At 47.7% G+C, this 16,217-nt stretch overlaps 3 protein-coding genes across 7 annotated transcripts in view; 2 read left to right on the forward strand and 1 right to left on the reverse strand.

Moving 5' to 3' along the window:
* LOC119842473 (acetylcholinesterase-like) overlaps positions 1–11,113 on the reverse strand; it is a 26,355-nt gene extending 15,242 nt beyond the window's left edge. For 2 of the 5 annotated variants that reach the window (XM_043496719.1, XM_043496720.1), the window contains exons 1-3: positions 10,931–11,105; positions 2,046–3,555; positions 635–798 (exon numbers count right to left, since the gene is read on the reverse strand). In XM_043496719.1, the coding sequence (XP_043352654.1) occupies positions 635–798; positions 2,046–3,547 (1,666 nt within the window). In that variant the 5' untranslated portion in view covers positions 3,548–3,555; positions 10,931–11,105. Of the gene's footprint in view, positions 1–634; positions 799–1,002; positions 1,893–2,045; positions 3,556–3,992; positions 4,210–10,930 lie in introns of those variants that run through there. The other 3 variants (XM_043496718.1, XM_038370655.2, XM_043496721.1) reach the window with 3 other exon arrangements.
* The window catches only part of LOC119842502 (zinc finger protein 251-like), a 503,489-nt gene that overhangs the window by 426,067 nt on the left and 61,205 nt on the right, over positions 1–16,217 (forward strand). The window lies entirely within an intron of this gene.
* LOC119842468 (zinc finger protein 260-like) overlaps positions 1–16,217 on the forward strand; it is a 61,558-nt gene that overhangs the window by 20,417 nt on the left and 24,924 nt on the right. The window lies entirely within an intron of this gene.

Raw genomic sequence — 16,217 nt, forward strand, 5'->3', positions numbered from 1 at the left:
TATTTTAAATTGGATTTTTTTTTAAAATTGTGCTGTAGGGCTTTTAAAATAGGCAAATGAAAAAGGATATTTCCCCACCAAACACACACACACATACCCTGTCCTTTTCCACAAAGAGATGGTCAAAATGTGGGCAAACATATTATTTCAAAATGGAAATTCCCCCCCTCCCCAAAGGTTTGGTTTAGAAAAATTCAAGATTTTCCTCCCTGAAATACTACATTTACAACAATTTTGGAAAATTAAAAACTGAATAAAAAAATTCCCACAAAAGTTGATTATTTTTCCTGACGTTTTGTTTGACCAGCTGTAGATTGTATTCTGCCTGCTCTATAACCTCCCCCTCCTCCCCTCCATGTGTTTTCAGCTAAATAGGCGATTCCCCATCACCTCTTGTCCTGAACAGCTGTACAGTGTTGGCTGGGTGGCTGCTAAAAAGCTGCCATACTCACCCCCTCCTTTCCCAAGAAGTGACTGCATTTTATTCTTCTGCAACTCTTCATTGTCCTTATAGCCTGCCCTTCCCAGCCCTTCTGACCCCCTCAGAGCTTCTCATCAGGCAGCTCAGGGCTCCTTCTCCCCTGGTGGAGTGAGTGAAGCTGATGCCTTTCCCCTTCCCTGCACCATCGCTTACCCTTGGGTCTGGAGATCCTCTCAAGACGTGCCCAGAAGCTGCAGTGCCGTTTGGGCAATGGCCCTTTGACCCGAGACTCATTCTTGCTGATGTGGAAGAAGTTCTGCTCCGTGGTACTGTAGAGGGGCCAGTGTCCCTTGCTCCTGTCTGTCCCTGTGGGACTCCTAGGGCAAGAATTCAGCAAGAGCCAGCCAGGTCAGGAAAGAGGAAAGGAAATGTACCTTAGCTGCTAGGGCACTAAGCAGCTGGGGCAATTTGTCCCCATACGCTGAGGGCACCAGAGTCCCTCTCTCTCTCTCTCTCCCTCTCCCTCTCCCTCCCCCCCCCTCTCTCTCACACACACACACACACACACACACACACACACACACACACACAGAGTGTTGTTGTTATGCTGAGGGTGCTAGCATGTGTCTGATCTATGGGCAATCACAGACCTCAGTGAAGTTGGTGTGTATGCTAGCCACCTTTCATTCAAATTAAGTGAGGAAGCAATTAAATGTCCTTTTGTTTAGAGATAACAAACAGAAGCCACCGCCCAAGGCACTGGACCACATATGAAGACCTGAATCGAGCATTAACTCTGGGAGAATAAGAGGGGTTTCCTTGGGACTGATTGCAAACTCAGGGGCTGGAGTATTAATTGGTGGATCAGGGTGTGTCAGAAGCAGACAGGACGAAAAAGCCAGAAAAGAGGCTGGTAGCATAGCCCTGAGAGGGAGCAGAGTCCAAGCTTCTTGAGGCACAGAACTGGCTAGAGATACATGCTTGGATATTGTGAACAAGGAAACTCTGCTTTCTGTTCCTGCTATGTTCAGGCACCATGACTTTGCACACATGCTTTGTAAATCAACAGGATTCCACCAAAGAAATACCCAACTCATACAGTCAACTTTTCTTCCTACCATAAACAACTCAGCAAGGCCCAAATTTTGGCTACCATCTTGGACCAAGGGCAACCTTATTTTTTTAAAGTTCCTTATGGTCCAGGGACACTCAGGAGGCAACGGCCAAAATGTTGTCTTTTAAAAATGGCTGCCTTCTTCTGTTCTCAGTGGGGCTGAAGTGACAAGATTCACCTTAGTCAAATGGCCACCATTTATCTCTGTGGGACTGAAAACCTTAGGATGCCCTCAGTTAAGGATGCCCTCTTGCCTTCATGACTGTGCATTGAGGCTGACTCTAGTAAAGATGGCCACTAGTTCCCAGAGTTGCTAATGGGACAAAAGCCAGGCTCTCATCTCGGAGGATGACTGTGCTGTCAGAGAGCAGGGAGAGACAGTGATGGGAGCAGATGAATGTGGGAAGAGGGGGAAAAAGGGGCAGGCAAATATATGAGGGCAAGGGAGGGGCATTGGGGGGGCAGGGGACTATGAAGAGGGGAAGGGGAGGATGCCGTGGTATGCCTTACCCACTCCTGGCAAACTCCGCCCAGTACCGCATCACCCTACGGCTGAGCGCTGCCTCGATCTCCGTGTGTGTGTGGTTGGCTCCCCCCTTGGACGCCAGGGTCCCGAAGAGATAGAGTAGCTCGGTGGTGTGCACTGCCCCCATCCAGTGGGGCCAGAGCGAGCCAGAAGAGCGATGTGCAAAGAAATAGACGTACGCAGGGGTCCCAGCCTTCGCCAGCCGCCCGGCCAGCTCAGTCATGGGGCACAAGAAGAGGTAGTCGCTGGCAGCTTGGTTCATGGCCCAGCGGTGCTGAGCTGGGCCGCGCCCCTTCCCCTCCTGGCTGTACCTCAGCGCTGCCGCCTGGACAGAGCGATTTGGCAATCCCGGCACCATGAACCTTAAGCCCTCCACCAACTCCTCCCAGCCGATCAGGCTGTCATTCCCCAGGCTGAATCCAGGAGCGCCGAACATCAGGAACATGGAGCCTTCATTGGCTGTGATGCCGGTGAGGATGGGTTTGGTGTGGATGTGCCCGGCCTCCAGCAGCCGCCATGGCTCATCAGGGAGGAAATCCCCATCCACCGTGGGCAAGAAGGGGAAATCAACCAGCCTCTTGTTTCTTGTGATGGTGAAATCGTGTTGGACAAACTCCTCCGAATCTTTCCTCTTCAGACAGTCTACCACAGCACCGTCACTGCCCTTGCCACAGCCCATCAGTCGGCCGAGTGCCCGGGCTCTCTCCCTGGCCTCCTTTGGGTTCAACGAAGCCCAAGGTGCATTGGCGACCCCGCTCTGCAGCGCAGCCCGGGCAAAGAGGTGCCGGCTCCCCGGTGAGAGGAGGTGGAAGGCGACCGAGGCTCCCCCAGTGCTCTGGCCAAATAGCATCATCTGTGCTGGGTCCCCACCGAAAGCGGCTGCATTCTTCTGCAGCCAGTGCAGTGCCAGGCGCTGGTCCCACAGGCCGGCATTTCCTGGGGCAGCTGGTGGTAGCGAGAGGAAGCCCAGCGCCCCCAGCCGGTAGTTCATGGAGGCCACAATGACGCTCTCAGTGGCAGCTAAGAAGCGCCCATCATAGATGTCAAGGGAGGCTGTGCCGATGAAGAATCCCCCGCTGTGGATCCAGACGAGGACGGGGACTAATGCGGGGGACTGGGGCTGAGGCACCCACAGGTTGAGGAAGAGGCAGTCCTCTGAAAGTGGTGTGGTAGGCAACCACATGGCACTGCCAGGGTAACCAGAAAACATTTGCTGGGGGCAGGAGTTGCCATAGCTGGCGGCCTCCAGGACATGCCTCCAAGGCTTGTGGGGAACTGGCTTCTTGAAGCGCAAGGGCCCCACGGGGGGCTTGGCGTAGGGGATGCCCAGGAAGGCGGTGACTGGGCTGGAGCCAGCTAAGAGGTGTTTGCCCCGGACAGGACCACTGCTGGTGAGCACCACAGTGCCATCATCGGAGGCAGAACCAGGGCCTAGCAGGGAGAGGAGCAGCAGCAGGCAGGGCAGTGCAGGGAGGGGTCCCAGCATGGCAGAAGCTGGAAGGGAAACCACCCACAGGGAGTTATTTGTTGGGTCAGTATTAGCTGAGAGACATAAAGCCCGGCGGGTGATGTGGGGCCAGGATGACATGGGAGGGACACACTGTCCCATTGCATGCCTGGATCATCTGAGTATATCCCATTAAATCATGCCTCCAGCACTGCTGCTCCTCAGCCCCTCCTCTTGTCTGCTTGTGGCACATAACAGTCTAGCCTCCTATGGCTCTCCTTGACTCTGGGCTTGTTTCAGTTGTGTAGGGTTGCCAACTTTGTAATATTTAAAAACCGGACACTCCAGCAGGAGTGCTAGAACCTCCCCTCCCTGCTTCTTCCCTCTGAGGACCCACCCCCCATTTGCTCCTCTTTCCCCTCCCCCCATTGCTCACTGCTTTTCCCCTCTCCTCCCATCCCTGTGTGGGTCGGGAGAGATTCGCCTGCAGAGCCGGGGCTGAGAGCTGCAGTCACTGGATGCAGGCAGGAGGCAGCCCTGGCTGAGTTGGGGCTGGCGCGGGTGATGAGTCAGCACCACCCTGCCTCCCCTGCCCACAGTGACCAGACACCGTCAGGTCCCCTTTTCGACCGGACTTTCTGGTTGCAAACCAGACACTTGGCCATCCTAGTTGCTGGGGTTGATGTGAGGCTGCTGGTGGCCTGTGATATACAGGAGGATGGACTAGGTGATCTAGTGGCCTTAAATTCTATGACATTGAAAATGGCACCAGCACGGCCATGCAGGAGAGCCAGCTAGGATGAGTTTGTTCTCTACTGGGATACACTCACTGAATTTCTGCCAGGGAGCACTAGGCAATGCTGCTGGAGCTGTGCTAAACCCTGGGAGCCAGTGCACCCAGCACATAGCCATAGGTGCCAACTTTGTGGGTGCTCTGGGGCTGGAGCATCCATAGGAAAAAAAATAGTGGATGCTCAGCACCTACCAGGAGCCCTGCAGATCAGCGTCTCCCACCCCAGCCCTTTGGCCTGATGGCAGGCCCCATCAATCAGCTCCTCCCACTCCCTCCCAGCACCTCCCGCCCACCATGATCAGCTGTTCAGCAGCGTGCAGGAGGCACAGGATGGGAAGGAGCAGGGGCAGGAAGAGGCAGGGGAGGGGGTGGGAAGAGGCAGGGCTGGGGGAAGGAGTGGAGTGGGGGCAGGGCCTGGGGCAGAGCAGGGGTTGAGCACCCCTTGGGAACTGGGGAAGTCAGCACCTCTGCACATAATCTTCACCCTGAGACTGGAAGAGGGGAGTGATTGGGAGCACCTTCTGCCATGATCTATTGCCTGAGGCTGTACCATCTCCAGAGGGGGTTCTCATTCAGCAGAGACCCCCCTCATCGAGATTAAAGGGCCACTCCACCACCTCTCCGAGCTTGCCATGGTGCAGATCTGAGGAAGGGACTCCAGATCTCCACTCTCCATCCCTTGCTGTCTCTAACTGGAGCAGGCATTCCTCCCAGCCCCACCACCTCCCCTTAGCCCAAGCGGCAGGAGGGAGTGGTATATAGGCCAAATTTAGCTAACGTGTACTAGCAAGAGGCACATCCACTTTGCCAACTGAAGACAAACCGGCAAGGACTTGACAGGTGTCCTATCCTTTCCTTCTTGTTCTAGGGATTCTCTGTGAGCCACCACTTTCGGTTAGCCTAAACTACCCCCAGGGAAACTGGGAGAGATGCACAGAAAGAGGGCAGAAATGGTGCATTGCAGTGTGTGAATGCTAGTGCAGGTGTGGGCATCTGGTGGGCACTAACAGCAAGAGGGGTGTGAGAAAGGGGTTGTGATTCACTCCATATGATTTTATTAAAATATGCTAATGAGTGTGAACATAATGTAACTAGAATATGATTCATGCAAAAGGTCTCTTGTAAGGTATCATTACAAATCTTATAATCTACTGAGTGTGGTCATCCTATTTGTATAAATGTATCACTCTTGTATCTGAAACTAGAAATATAAAATATAACTTGGAGGGCCTATTGTAATTATCAAAGTGTGGGCCATTAATGGTGTTTTGGAATCTTGAAGGCTCCCATTAACCAGAACAATTGTCTGTAGATGGCTCTATTTCATTTGTAAGTCTTCCTGTATACATGTGTGCTGGCAAGTGGGTAATGAAGTCTTACAGTGACATGTGATCATGTCACCCGAACTGGAATCCATCTTAAACCTGGTGCTTTTCCATTTGAAGGGGGGCGGGGGGACCCAGAGAGACAAAAGATTCCCGCCTTGTGCCAAAGCCAAATAAGGGGGTGGAACAGAACGAGAGGGAGCCACCATGAAGAATCCCCTAGCTACCACCTAAGCTGGAACAAGGGCTGTACCAGGGGAAAGGATTGTGCCCAGACTAGGAAGGTGTCCAGTCTGTGAAAGAAACTTATTGAAACATCTCTAAGGGTGAGATTTTATCTGTATTCCGTTTGATTAGACATAGACTTGCGTGTTCTGTTTTATTTTGCTTGGTAATTCACTTTGTTCTGTCTGTTACTACTTGGAACCACTTAAATCCTATTTCTGTATTTAATAAAATCACTTTTTATTTATTAATTAACACAGAGTATGTATTAATACCTGGGGAGGTGGGGAAACAGCTGTGCATATCTCTCTGTCAGTGTTATAGAGGGCGAACAATTCATGAGTTTACCCTGTATAAGCTTTATACAGGGTAAAATGGATTTATTTGGGGTTTGGACCCCATTGGGAGTTGGGCATCTGAATGTTAAAGACAGGAACACTTCTGTAAGCTGCTTTCAGTTAAGCCTACAGCTGTTAGGGAACGTGGTTCAGACCTGGGTCTGGGTTTGCAGCAGGCTAGCGGGTCTGGCTCAAACCAGGTAGGGGACTGAAGTCCTAAGCTGACTGGGCAGGAAAGCAGGAGCAGAAGTCTTGGCACATCAGGTGGCAGCCCCCAGGGGGTTTCTGTGATCCAACCCGTCACAGGGGAGACACGTTTTTAATATTCCTCCACCTTCCCAACACACCTAGTGAAGCATCAGCTTGGGGAGGTGCCTCTCACAGCCATAATAGCAGCCCTGCAACTCTGAGTTTTTTTTTAAATCCTCATGCACACCTAGAGGTATTGTCTCCACTACAAAATTAGCTCAACTTAATTTAGGTTGAGTTACAGCTTCCACAATAATTCAATGGGATCTGGGTGTCCACACCCTCCTTCTGCTGGTGGTGCATATCCTCACCAGGAACGCTTACACTGGCTGAAGTGGAGCATTGTGGGACACTGACAGCCACAAAGGGCTCACAGCTGGAGCCCCCTGGCCACTCCCTGCACAGGCTCGATTTCACAGCAGGGAGCCTACCAGCAGTGAATTTTCCAGCTGCCTTCTGCTCAGAGCAGCAGTGGGGGACTCACAGCTGGAACTATGAAATTGACAAGAATGTCTATTTCACTGCTGTGAAATTGAGCTCTGCACCAGGCTCAGAAGGTGGGGAGCCTTCAGTGCCTAGCTGACAGCTGGCGGGGGGCAGCTGTGAGCCCACCACAGGCTCAATTTCACAGCAGGGAGCCTACCAGCGTGAAATTGACATTCTTGTAAATTTCAGGGCTCCAGCTGTTGCTCTGAGCCAGAGACAGCCCTGAGACTGACAAGGATGGCAGCCAACAGGAGGGGGGGTAAGTAAGGCAGTGTCTATAGGGACACCGCATCACCCTAATTATAAAAAGGGGAATCCCTCTAACTGCAGCCCTGGCTCTTCTCTGATGCCAGTGCATGCTCTGGCCACTTACTGCAACTAATCCCTGTATCAATACAGCTCCACCTAACCCAATGAGCATATTGGCAGAAGAAGAAGAATGGTTTAGCCCTGTGTTGGGCACAGCATGGCACAGAAACCAGGAGATTTTGTTCAGGATAGGTCAGGTTGGTTTGGTCCCAGGAGATCCAGGGGAACACTACCCCTGGACAAAAAGAGCCACCTTGTGTTAGCGGGGAAAGCAGATAATGTGGCCTCTTTCTGATTAAAGGTGTTATTGCAAAATAGTGGATGTTTGGTTCTTGTAGGGACCTGGGTTTTCCTAGTTCTCCTTGATGTGAATTTGTGCGGTGCCCTGCTACAAGCTGAAATCACAAAACAGCTCAACTGACTAAGAGCTGAAATCTCTGAGTGTTGTGTTAAGTAGTTGGGGAGCCTGAAAATATACTTGTTGCACCTTAGAGACTAACAAATTTATTTGAGCACAAGCTTTCGTGAGCTATAGCTCACTTCATCGGATGCATCCGATGAAGTGAGCTGTAGCTCACGAAAGCTTATGCTCAAATAAATTTGTTAGTCTTTAAGGTGCCACAAGTACTCCTTTTCTTTTTGCGAATACAGACTAACACGGCTGCTACTCTGAAACCTGAAAATATACTGCGGACAGCTGGCAGAGCAGAGCAGCTGGTGGAGCGGAGCAGTTTGTGGGACGGCTGGCAGAGCAGAGTGGCTGGTGGAGCAGAGCAGTTTGTCAGATGCCTGGAGCAGCTCATGGGGGCGGCTGGCAGAGCGGAGCCCCATGGAAAGGTGGGGCAATCAGCTTTGGACCATGTAAGGTGCCCCTTAACCCCTTCCCCACCCATCTCCACCCAGGTTGGGAGGTAAAACTCTGCAGATAAACTTTCGAACTCTGGGGCTGCCCTGACCAGGGACAGAGACTTTTGGGTCATTGGACCTTTGGGTGATTTTGGGTTACTGGACTCAAGAACTAAAGGAAAACGACATGCCCCAATTTGCTTGGGGTGGGTTTTTTGCTCAGGGGTTGTGTTATGAATCCTGTTGGTGGTGTTTCCCCAATATAATGCCAAATTGTTTCTCTCTGTTATTAAAAGGCATTCTGCTACACTCAGACTATGTGCTTGCGAGAGGGGAAGTATTGCCTCTTGGAGGCGCCCAGCGGGGGTGGTATATATTTGTCCCAGGTCACTGGATGGGGGCTCGAGCCGGTTTTGCATTGTGTTATTGGAATGGAACTCCTAGATACTGAACCCGGCCCTTGTTGCTGCCAGCTCTGATGGGCAGAAGGGTTACATAACTAACATAGGTTTCAGAGTAGCAGCCGTGTTAGTCTGTATTCGCAAAAAGAAAAGGAGTACTTGTGGCACCTTAGAGACTAACAAATTTATTAGAGCATAAGCTTTCGTGAGCTACAGCTCACTCACTGCCAGCCAGACCAGAGTGCACAGAGAGGTTGGACTGTTGGGGCGGGTATTACATTGGCATGGAGCCAATGCCAATGCTGGAGTCTGTGCTTGTCTAGACAACATGGGTGGGAGAGAAGAGCCAGTTGACTGTATGCTGTGCCAAATCTGTGTAACCCCTGCTAGAGATCCTGACCTGGCTCTGCTCCTGGCTTAGGTAATGGAGTCACGCTGTTGTTAAGTGTGGTGCTTGTTCCAGGGACTAACTCTGGAGGGAATATTGGTGGATCGGACCTGGGAACCCCTCTTCCAACCCTTGGGATCTCCAACCTGACAGATGTCTAGTTACAGCTAACATAACTGGGGGAAAAATGGGCAAATGCTAGTTTATAGCTCCCCTAAAATTGGGGTGGGAGGAATTGGTGAACCAGGGCTATGATGCTCAGAGGTGCGTTAAGAGCATTGTGTAGAAGAAGTAGGGATTAAAGTTCCTTACTCTGTAACTGAGTGCACCTTTCCCCTCCGCTACTGGGCACAGTGTGGAGGAGTCTGTCTCCCTCAAACCAGGTTTATGCAATGTAACTGTAGCTTTGTCAGTCCCAATTATCACCTGTGGGTGAACCCTTGTCACAAAGCGATCACTGTATATCTGACCCAGCAGTAGTCAATAGGCAGACTGCAGGCCAAATCCAGACTACCAGATGCTTTAAAATGGATCCTGAAATCTTTTTATTTACTTATTATTGTTGTTGTTGTTTTATTATTTTCTCTGGAGTCTGGACCTTGACAATCCCTTGCTTGACCAAGAAATTTGGACCTTGACAAAAAATAATTGACTCCCCCATGTGTCCTATCAGTCCTCCTCCTCAAAGGAAACCTGAACAAAACTTCCAAAAGACAAGCCTGGGAGCTTAAATTCATTACTCTGCTAGACACTAAAAATCATGGACTGACCAGACACACTGGATTTATGGCTTATTACAACAGTCTGTAACCCACTAACTCCCCTTTTGTCCTATGAGGTGTTATAAGGTCACTCTACCTTGAATGGTCCCTTACAATATGGGTTAACTACATAAGCTAAACAATCTGTTCCAATTTGCATTTAGCTGTGAGATCCTCTCCCAGCCCTGAAGAAGAGTTCTGTGGGGCTCAAAAGCATGTCTCTCTCTCTCTGCATTTTCCCCTGAGAATTGAAATTAGAGGGGGTATTTGAATTTCCAGGGGGGTGAGGGCCGAGGGGTGAGACCGTGAGGGTGAAGATGAGCTGTACGTTTTCATGGGCAAGGCGATTCAGCGCTAACTTCCAGCCCCACATTTTAAACATTATAAAACACCAGTAAACATCAGCGTTTGAATTTCTGATGATTTACTGGTGTTTAGAAATCTTCATTTGAAATTATTAGGTGGGCCAACATCCCCAGAATGAATGTGCTGACAGCTGTGTGCGGAAGTTTGTCAGTGTTCATACTTTTCAAACGTATTATGCTTTTTTCAGACACAAATAGTTTATCATATGTATACCTTTAAAGTGTGTATTAATGTTTCAATTTCAATTCAAATTTCCAACCAACAACTACATGGAATTTTTTTCCAACTAGAAAAGTTTTAAAACATCTAGATCTAGTTGGAAAACAACTAAATTGGCAACACTGCGCTAGTTGTTGACCATGGTGCGGGCAGGGGGGAAGGAAATTCCTGCTCTCGCCCCATCTCCCCTCCCAAAGCCAGGGATAGAAACCACGAGTCCTGACTCCCAGTGTACAGTGCAGGTATCCGTATTGTGTCTTGAACCCTAGCTTTGGGCGGAGAGGGAGGATGGTTTGGTGTTGAGGTTACAGGTAAGGGGAATATTAATCAGCACTCCTGATTCTATCGCAGCTTGGGAAGGGGAGTCTAATGGGTTAGAGTAGGGGGGATTGGGAGACAGGACTCCTGGGTTCTAATCCTGGTTTTGGGAATGGAGTGTGGGGTAATGGATTGGAGATGGGGGGAGGCTGGAAACCCAGATTCCTGGGTTCTAGCTCTTGGGTGGGAGTGGAGTCTAGTAGGGTAGAGCAAGGGAGCTGGGATTTAGAAACTATTCTATTTCCAGCCCTTAAAGCAGCTTGAAAGGCTGTGTAAGGGGAGGGGGAATTGGTTTAGGAGGGGAAGAGAGAGATTCCAGTTTCAGTCTTTCTGAGACGTCGTTAAACCGTTTGGACCTAGGGTGCCTGTCTAAGAGCTGGTGGAAATCAAACACTCACCTTCCTAGTTCTCCAGTTGCAGGTTGCGCCTCTCTCTGTGTGTTTCAAAGCTCAGCCTGAAGGGGAATGGGAGACCTCAGGAGTCTTCTGATGCTGGAATAACAGCCAGGGAGCAGTCACTGGGGGATTATTTATCCTGAGAGCACCAACCCAGCTGGGCTCCACGATAAGGAGGAGGAGATAAGGTCCAGACTGCAGGGGAGCCCAGAGCAGGGGTCAGTGACCGGGAAAACAGAGAGAAACAACCAGTGGCTTGCAGAAAGAGAAGATCTGTGGTAACTAGTGGGCAAGTAGCTCTGAAGTGGGGTATGGCAGCTGGTTAACAGCCACTGAGGCTCAGGGATCCCTAATGCAGCCACCTCTGTGGTGGGGCACAGCAGCTTCTAAAATCCCACAGCAATACAGAGTTGCTATTAGAGGGCTCTGTGTATTGCTAAGGGACGGGAGGCTGCTTGCTTTCTCTCTCTGCTCAGTGGCTGAGCTTCCTGGGTCCGATGCTGCTCACTCAGTGAATAAACGGATCATCTAAACATGAAATCTAGGCAAAAACAGTTTATTGCTAGCATTTTAAATTATGGTCCACACATTAGCTGTGTCTTGAGGGTTGGTTCCTTCTCTTCTGCATCAAGCCTTTGGCTGGAATACAAGCTTAGACCTAATTGGCAAAACTCCCTATTGCCTGGGCTGATAGTTAAATGAACTGCTGCCATGCCAGATTGCTAGAGTCCACATGGGAATGGTCTGATATATTGATCTGATTCAGCTAATAATTAATGGTTGATTCACATTATTATGAATCATTCTGTTATTAACTGGACTTCTTTATTAGTCTCTTATTAATATGCTTATTTCCTTTTCAACGCATCTTTATTTTGTTCACTTAATACATTATATAAAGTTGAAAAACTGTGTTGACAAATTTTACTTCCCCAATTATCTGAAGCACTAAGAGGACTGGGGTTAGTTCTATACCACCTTGAAGTGGTCTGTTACATTCTAGTCTATAGTTCTCAGAAGGGAAATACATCTGTGGGAAATTGAGCATCTTGGAGGCTTTTACAAACCTGCTGGGACTGCTTTAATCCAGGACTGATTGACATGGGTCCCCCTGGGTGTATATCTGTGGAAATTGCCCCATCTCTGTCTCTCTTTTCCAGGGAATAATCAGTGGCTTTATTCCAGGGTGGACTGATTGAAACAGGCCACCTTGTTTACATTGGCCTAATTAAAACTACAGAAGTGATTTCCACTCCTTCTTGTCAACTGTTGAGAATTGCCTACTTCCAACTCAAATTGAATTGGCCTGTTAGCACTGACCCCTCACTTGGTAAGGCAACTCCCATCTTTTCATATGCTGTGTATTTATACCTCCCTACTTATGTTCCTCTCCATGCATCTGATGAAGTGGGTTTTAGGCCACGGAAGATGGCCCAAATAAATTTATTAGTCTCTAAAGTGCCACAAGGACTCCTCGTTGTTTTTGCTGATTAAAATAAAAGTAATTGAAATCACTGAAACCTTGATTTTACTGATCAGTTTTAATCTCACTTTGCATTTTAACTTTTTAGTTACTGTCCTAAAAGGAAGGTTGATTCTCATTGGTTGGTACCCATTAAAACCTGTTGATACATAATTAAATGTAGTCTGTATATTAAATTTAGTACTTGTTTTTGCTAACTGGTTGGTTATACTATATCTATAAACATTTATTTGAGCAATTAGTTAACATACATTTAGATTCTTTGTACTTTTTTCTTGTGTTAGAAAATGCAGAATGAAGCATTTCTTATTTACTAGATGATTAATATTTTACTCGTGATTTGTGTCCAGCTGTATTTGGCTGGAAACTGGAATTCAGTTACAACTGCACAAAACCAGCACTTTTTTATGAGTAAAATAAAACTACCTTCAACGTGATGGGTACATGAGGAGTGGAAAAAAGTTTTAATGCAAGAACTGTTTTGATAAACAACAGACTTATTAAACAAAGGAAGTGTGATCTGTAGGTAGTGAACTGAACTGATTGTTTCTGGTCACTCTGCCCTTCAAAATTTCAGAACTAGTAAATCTCACCCTGTGACACCTCATTTGTATTCATAGATTGGAAGAAGGGATAAAAAGTTTTCTTGCTTTTTCAACTCCTAATCATTTTCTTAACATTGAATGAACTAATGTCCCTAGCCTCTGTTTGCCAGAAACTGGGAATGGGCAACAGGAGATGGATCACGTGATGATTACCAGTTGCGTTCATTACTTGTGGGACACCGGTCATTGGCCACTGTTGGAAGACAGGATACTGGGCTAGATGGACCTTTGGTCTGACCCAGTATGGCTACTCTTATGTTCTTAATCATTGAATTGAATTAGCTGAATAAACTAAAAGGAAGAAAATGTTCTCTCTGCACCTGCCAAAGTGGTGTCAAAATCTGGTTTAGCACTTCAACAAATCAGCACGTCAGACAGCTGCAGCGGCACAGGAGCTAGCAAACAGAGCTGTAAACAGGGGAGTTTGAATGGGAGTTTGAAAGGGGAGTTTGTATTGTGGTGCTTGTTTGGGGTTTGCTTTTGCTGGGGGGGGGTCTTTTTGGTGTGGCTTGTGTTTCCCAGATTAACAAGATTTAGGTGGGAAGGCTATGACAGATACGGAGGCAGCTGTGGGAGTGACTCCTGTAGTGGAAGACACATTGAGGATGACTGGATGTGGAAGCTGTGGTATGTCCATGATCCCGGAGGGGGGACCTGGTAAGAGTTTTTTCTGCATGAAATGCCGTTTGATAGAGCTGATGGAGGAAAAGATCCGAGGTCTGGAGATGCAGGTGGAAAGTCTGGTTGAGTTTAGGAAGAGGTTTGAGCAGATGATGGAGCAAAGATATGAGGTATCTGAAGGGAAAAGCTCAAACTTACAGATGGAAGCAGGGCTGGGGAATTTTGAGGGGAGACTGGGTGAGGAAAGTGGTCAGTGGAAGCATGTGACTAAAAGAACCAGGCAGAGGAAAAGATGGGCTAGTGAAGGAGAAATAGAGCTTAGGAACAGGTTTGCAGAGTTGGAAAATGAAGAAGGGGCTCAGCAGGTACTTGTTGAAGGTGGAAGGGTAAGGAAGAAGAGAAGAGAGGCTAGTCCTATAGGAAAAGGGGAAGAGTCAAGGGAGACTACACCAAATATGAACCCCAGGGGGATACAGGATGGGTTGAAGAGGATTATAAGGGAAAATAGGAATGGAAAGAACTTGCAGCCAGAGGGAACAGGGGAGAGACTGGAGAATAGCACTGTCACCAGGAAAAGGCAGGTCTATGTGATCGGGGACTCTTTATTGAGAAGAATAGACAGGCCTGTAACTAGAGCTGATCCAGAGAATAGAAGGGTGTGCTGTCTTCCGGGTGCTAAGATACGGGATGTAGACCTGAGGTTGAAAAGGATCCTAAAGGGAGCGGGAAAGAATCCCCTAATTATCCTTCATGTGGGAACAAATGATACGGCTAGATTCTCACTGGAAAGTATTAAGGGAGACTATGCTAGGCTGGGGAAGTCGCTTAAGGAAATTGAGGCTCAGGTGATCTTTAGTGGGATCCTTCCTGTTCCTACAGAAGGGCAACAAAGGTGTGACAAGATTATGACTGTCAACAGATGGCTTAGGCAGTGGTGCTAAAAGGAGGGCTTTGGGATGTATGGCCACTGGAAGGCATTCACGGACAGAGGACAGTTCTCTCGGGATGGACTTCATCTGAGTAGGGAAGGAAATAGACTTCTAGGATCAAGGCTGGCACAACTGATAAAGAGAGCTTTAAATTAGGAATTTGGGAGAGATGGTTGGGAGATGTCCAGGTAATCTCCACGCCAGCATTGAGAGGGAAGAAGACGAAGTAAGAAAGGATACAGCCGTGGGTAGGAGAATGTATATAAGGAGCGAGGACGGTGTGGATACTAGTCTAATATGTTATACTGGCTGTAGAATGACTGTGCCTAATAGGGTACAAAATGTGAGCGAGGCCAAACAGCAAAAATTGAGATGTTTGTACTCCAATGCAAGGAGCCTAGGTAACAAAATGGAGGAACTAGAGCTACTGGTGCAGGAAGTGAAACCAGATATTATAGGGATAACAGAAACATGGTGGAATAGTAGTCATGACTGGACTACAGGTATTGAAGGGTATGTGTTCTTTAGGAAAGACAGAAACAAAGGTAAAGATGGTGGAGTAGCATTGTATATCAGTGATGAGGTAGAATGTAAAGAAATAAGAAGCGATGCAATGGATAAAACAGAATCCGTCTGGGCAAAAATTACATTGGGGAAGATAAGTAGTAAAGCCTACGATGGTGCTTGGGGTGTGCTATAGACCTCCGGGATCTAATTTGGATATGGATAGAGCCCTTTTTAATGTTTTTAATCAAGTAAATACTAATGGAAACTGCGTGATCATGGGAGACTTTAACTTCCCAGATATAGACTGGAGGACCAGTGCTAGTAATAATAATAGGGATCAGATTTTCCTAGATGCGATAGCTGATGGATTCCTTCACCAAGTAGTTGCTGAACCGACTAGAGGGGATGCCATTTTAGATTTAATTTTGGTGAGTAGAGAGGACCTCACAGAAGAAATGGTTGTAAGGGATAATCTTGGCTCAAGTGATCATGAGTTAATTCAGTTCAAACTGAACGGAAGGATTAACAAAAATAAAACTGCAACTAGAGTTTTTGATTTCAAAAGGGCTGACTTTCAAAAATTAAGGAAATTAGTTAGGGAAGTGGATTGGACTGAAGAACTTATGGATCTAAAGGTAGAGGAGGCCTGGGATTACTTTAAATCAAAGCTGCAGAAGCTATCGAAAGCCTGTATCCCAAGAAAGGGGAAAAAATTCATAGGAAGGAGTTGTAGACCAAGCTGGATGAGCAAGCATTTTAGAGAGGTGATTAAGAAGAAGCAGAAAGCATACAGGGAGTGGAAGATGGGAGGGATCAACAAGGAAAGCTACCTTATTGAGGTCAGAACATGTAAAGATAAAGTGAGACAAGCTAAAAGTCGAGTAGAGTTGGACCTTGCAAAGGGAATTAAAACCAGTAGTAAAAGGTTCTATAGCCATAGAAATAAGAAGAAAACTAAGAAAGAAGAAGTGGGACTGCTAAACACTGAGGATGGAGTGGAGGTTAAAGATAATCTAGGCATGGCCCAATATCTAAACAAATACTTTGCCTCAGTCTTTAATAAGGCTAAAGAGGATCTTAGGGATAATGGTAGCATGACAAATGGGAATGAGGATATGGAGGTAGATATTACCATATCTGAGGTA

This window comes from Dermochelys coriacea, chromosome 14 (assembly GCF_009764565.3).
Source record: "Dermochelys coriacea isolate rDerCor1 chromosome 14, rDerCor1.pri.v4, whole genome shotgun sequence".
Classification (NCBI taxonomy): Eukaryota; Metazoa; Chordata; order Testudines; family Dermochelyidae; genus Dermochelys; species Dermochelys coriacea.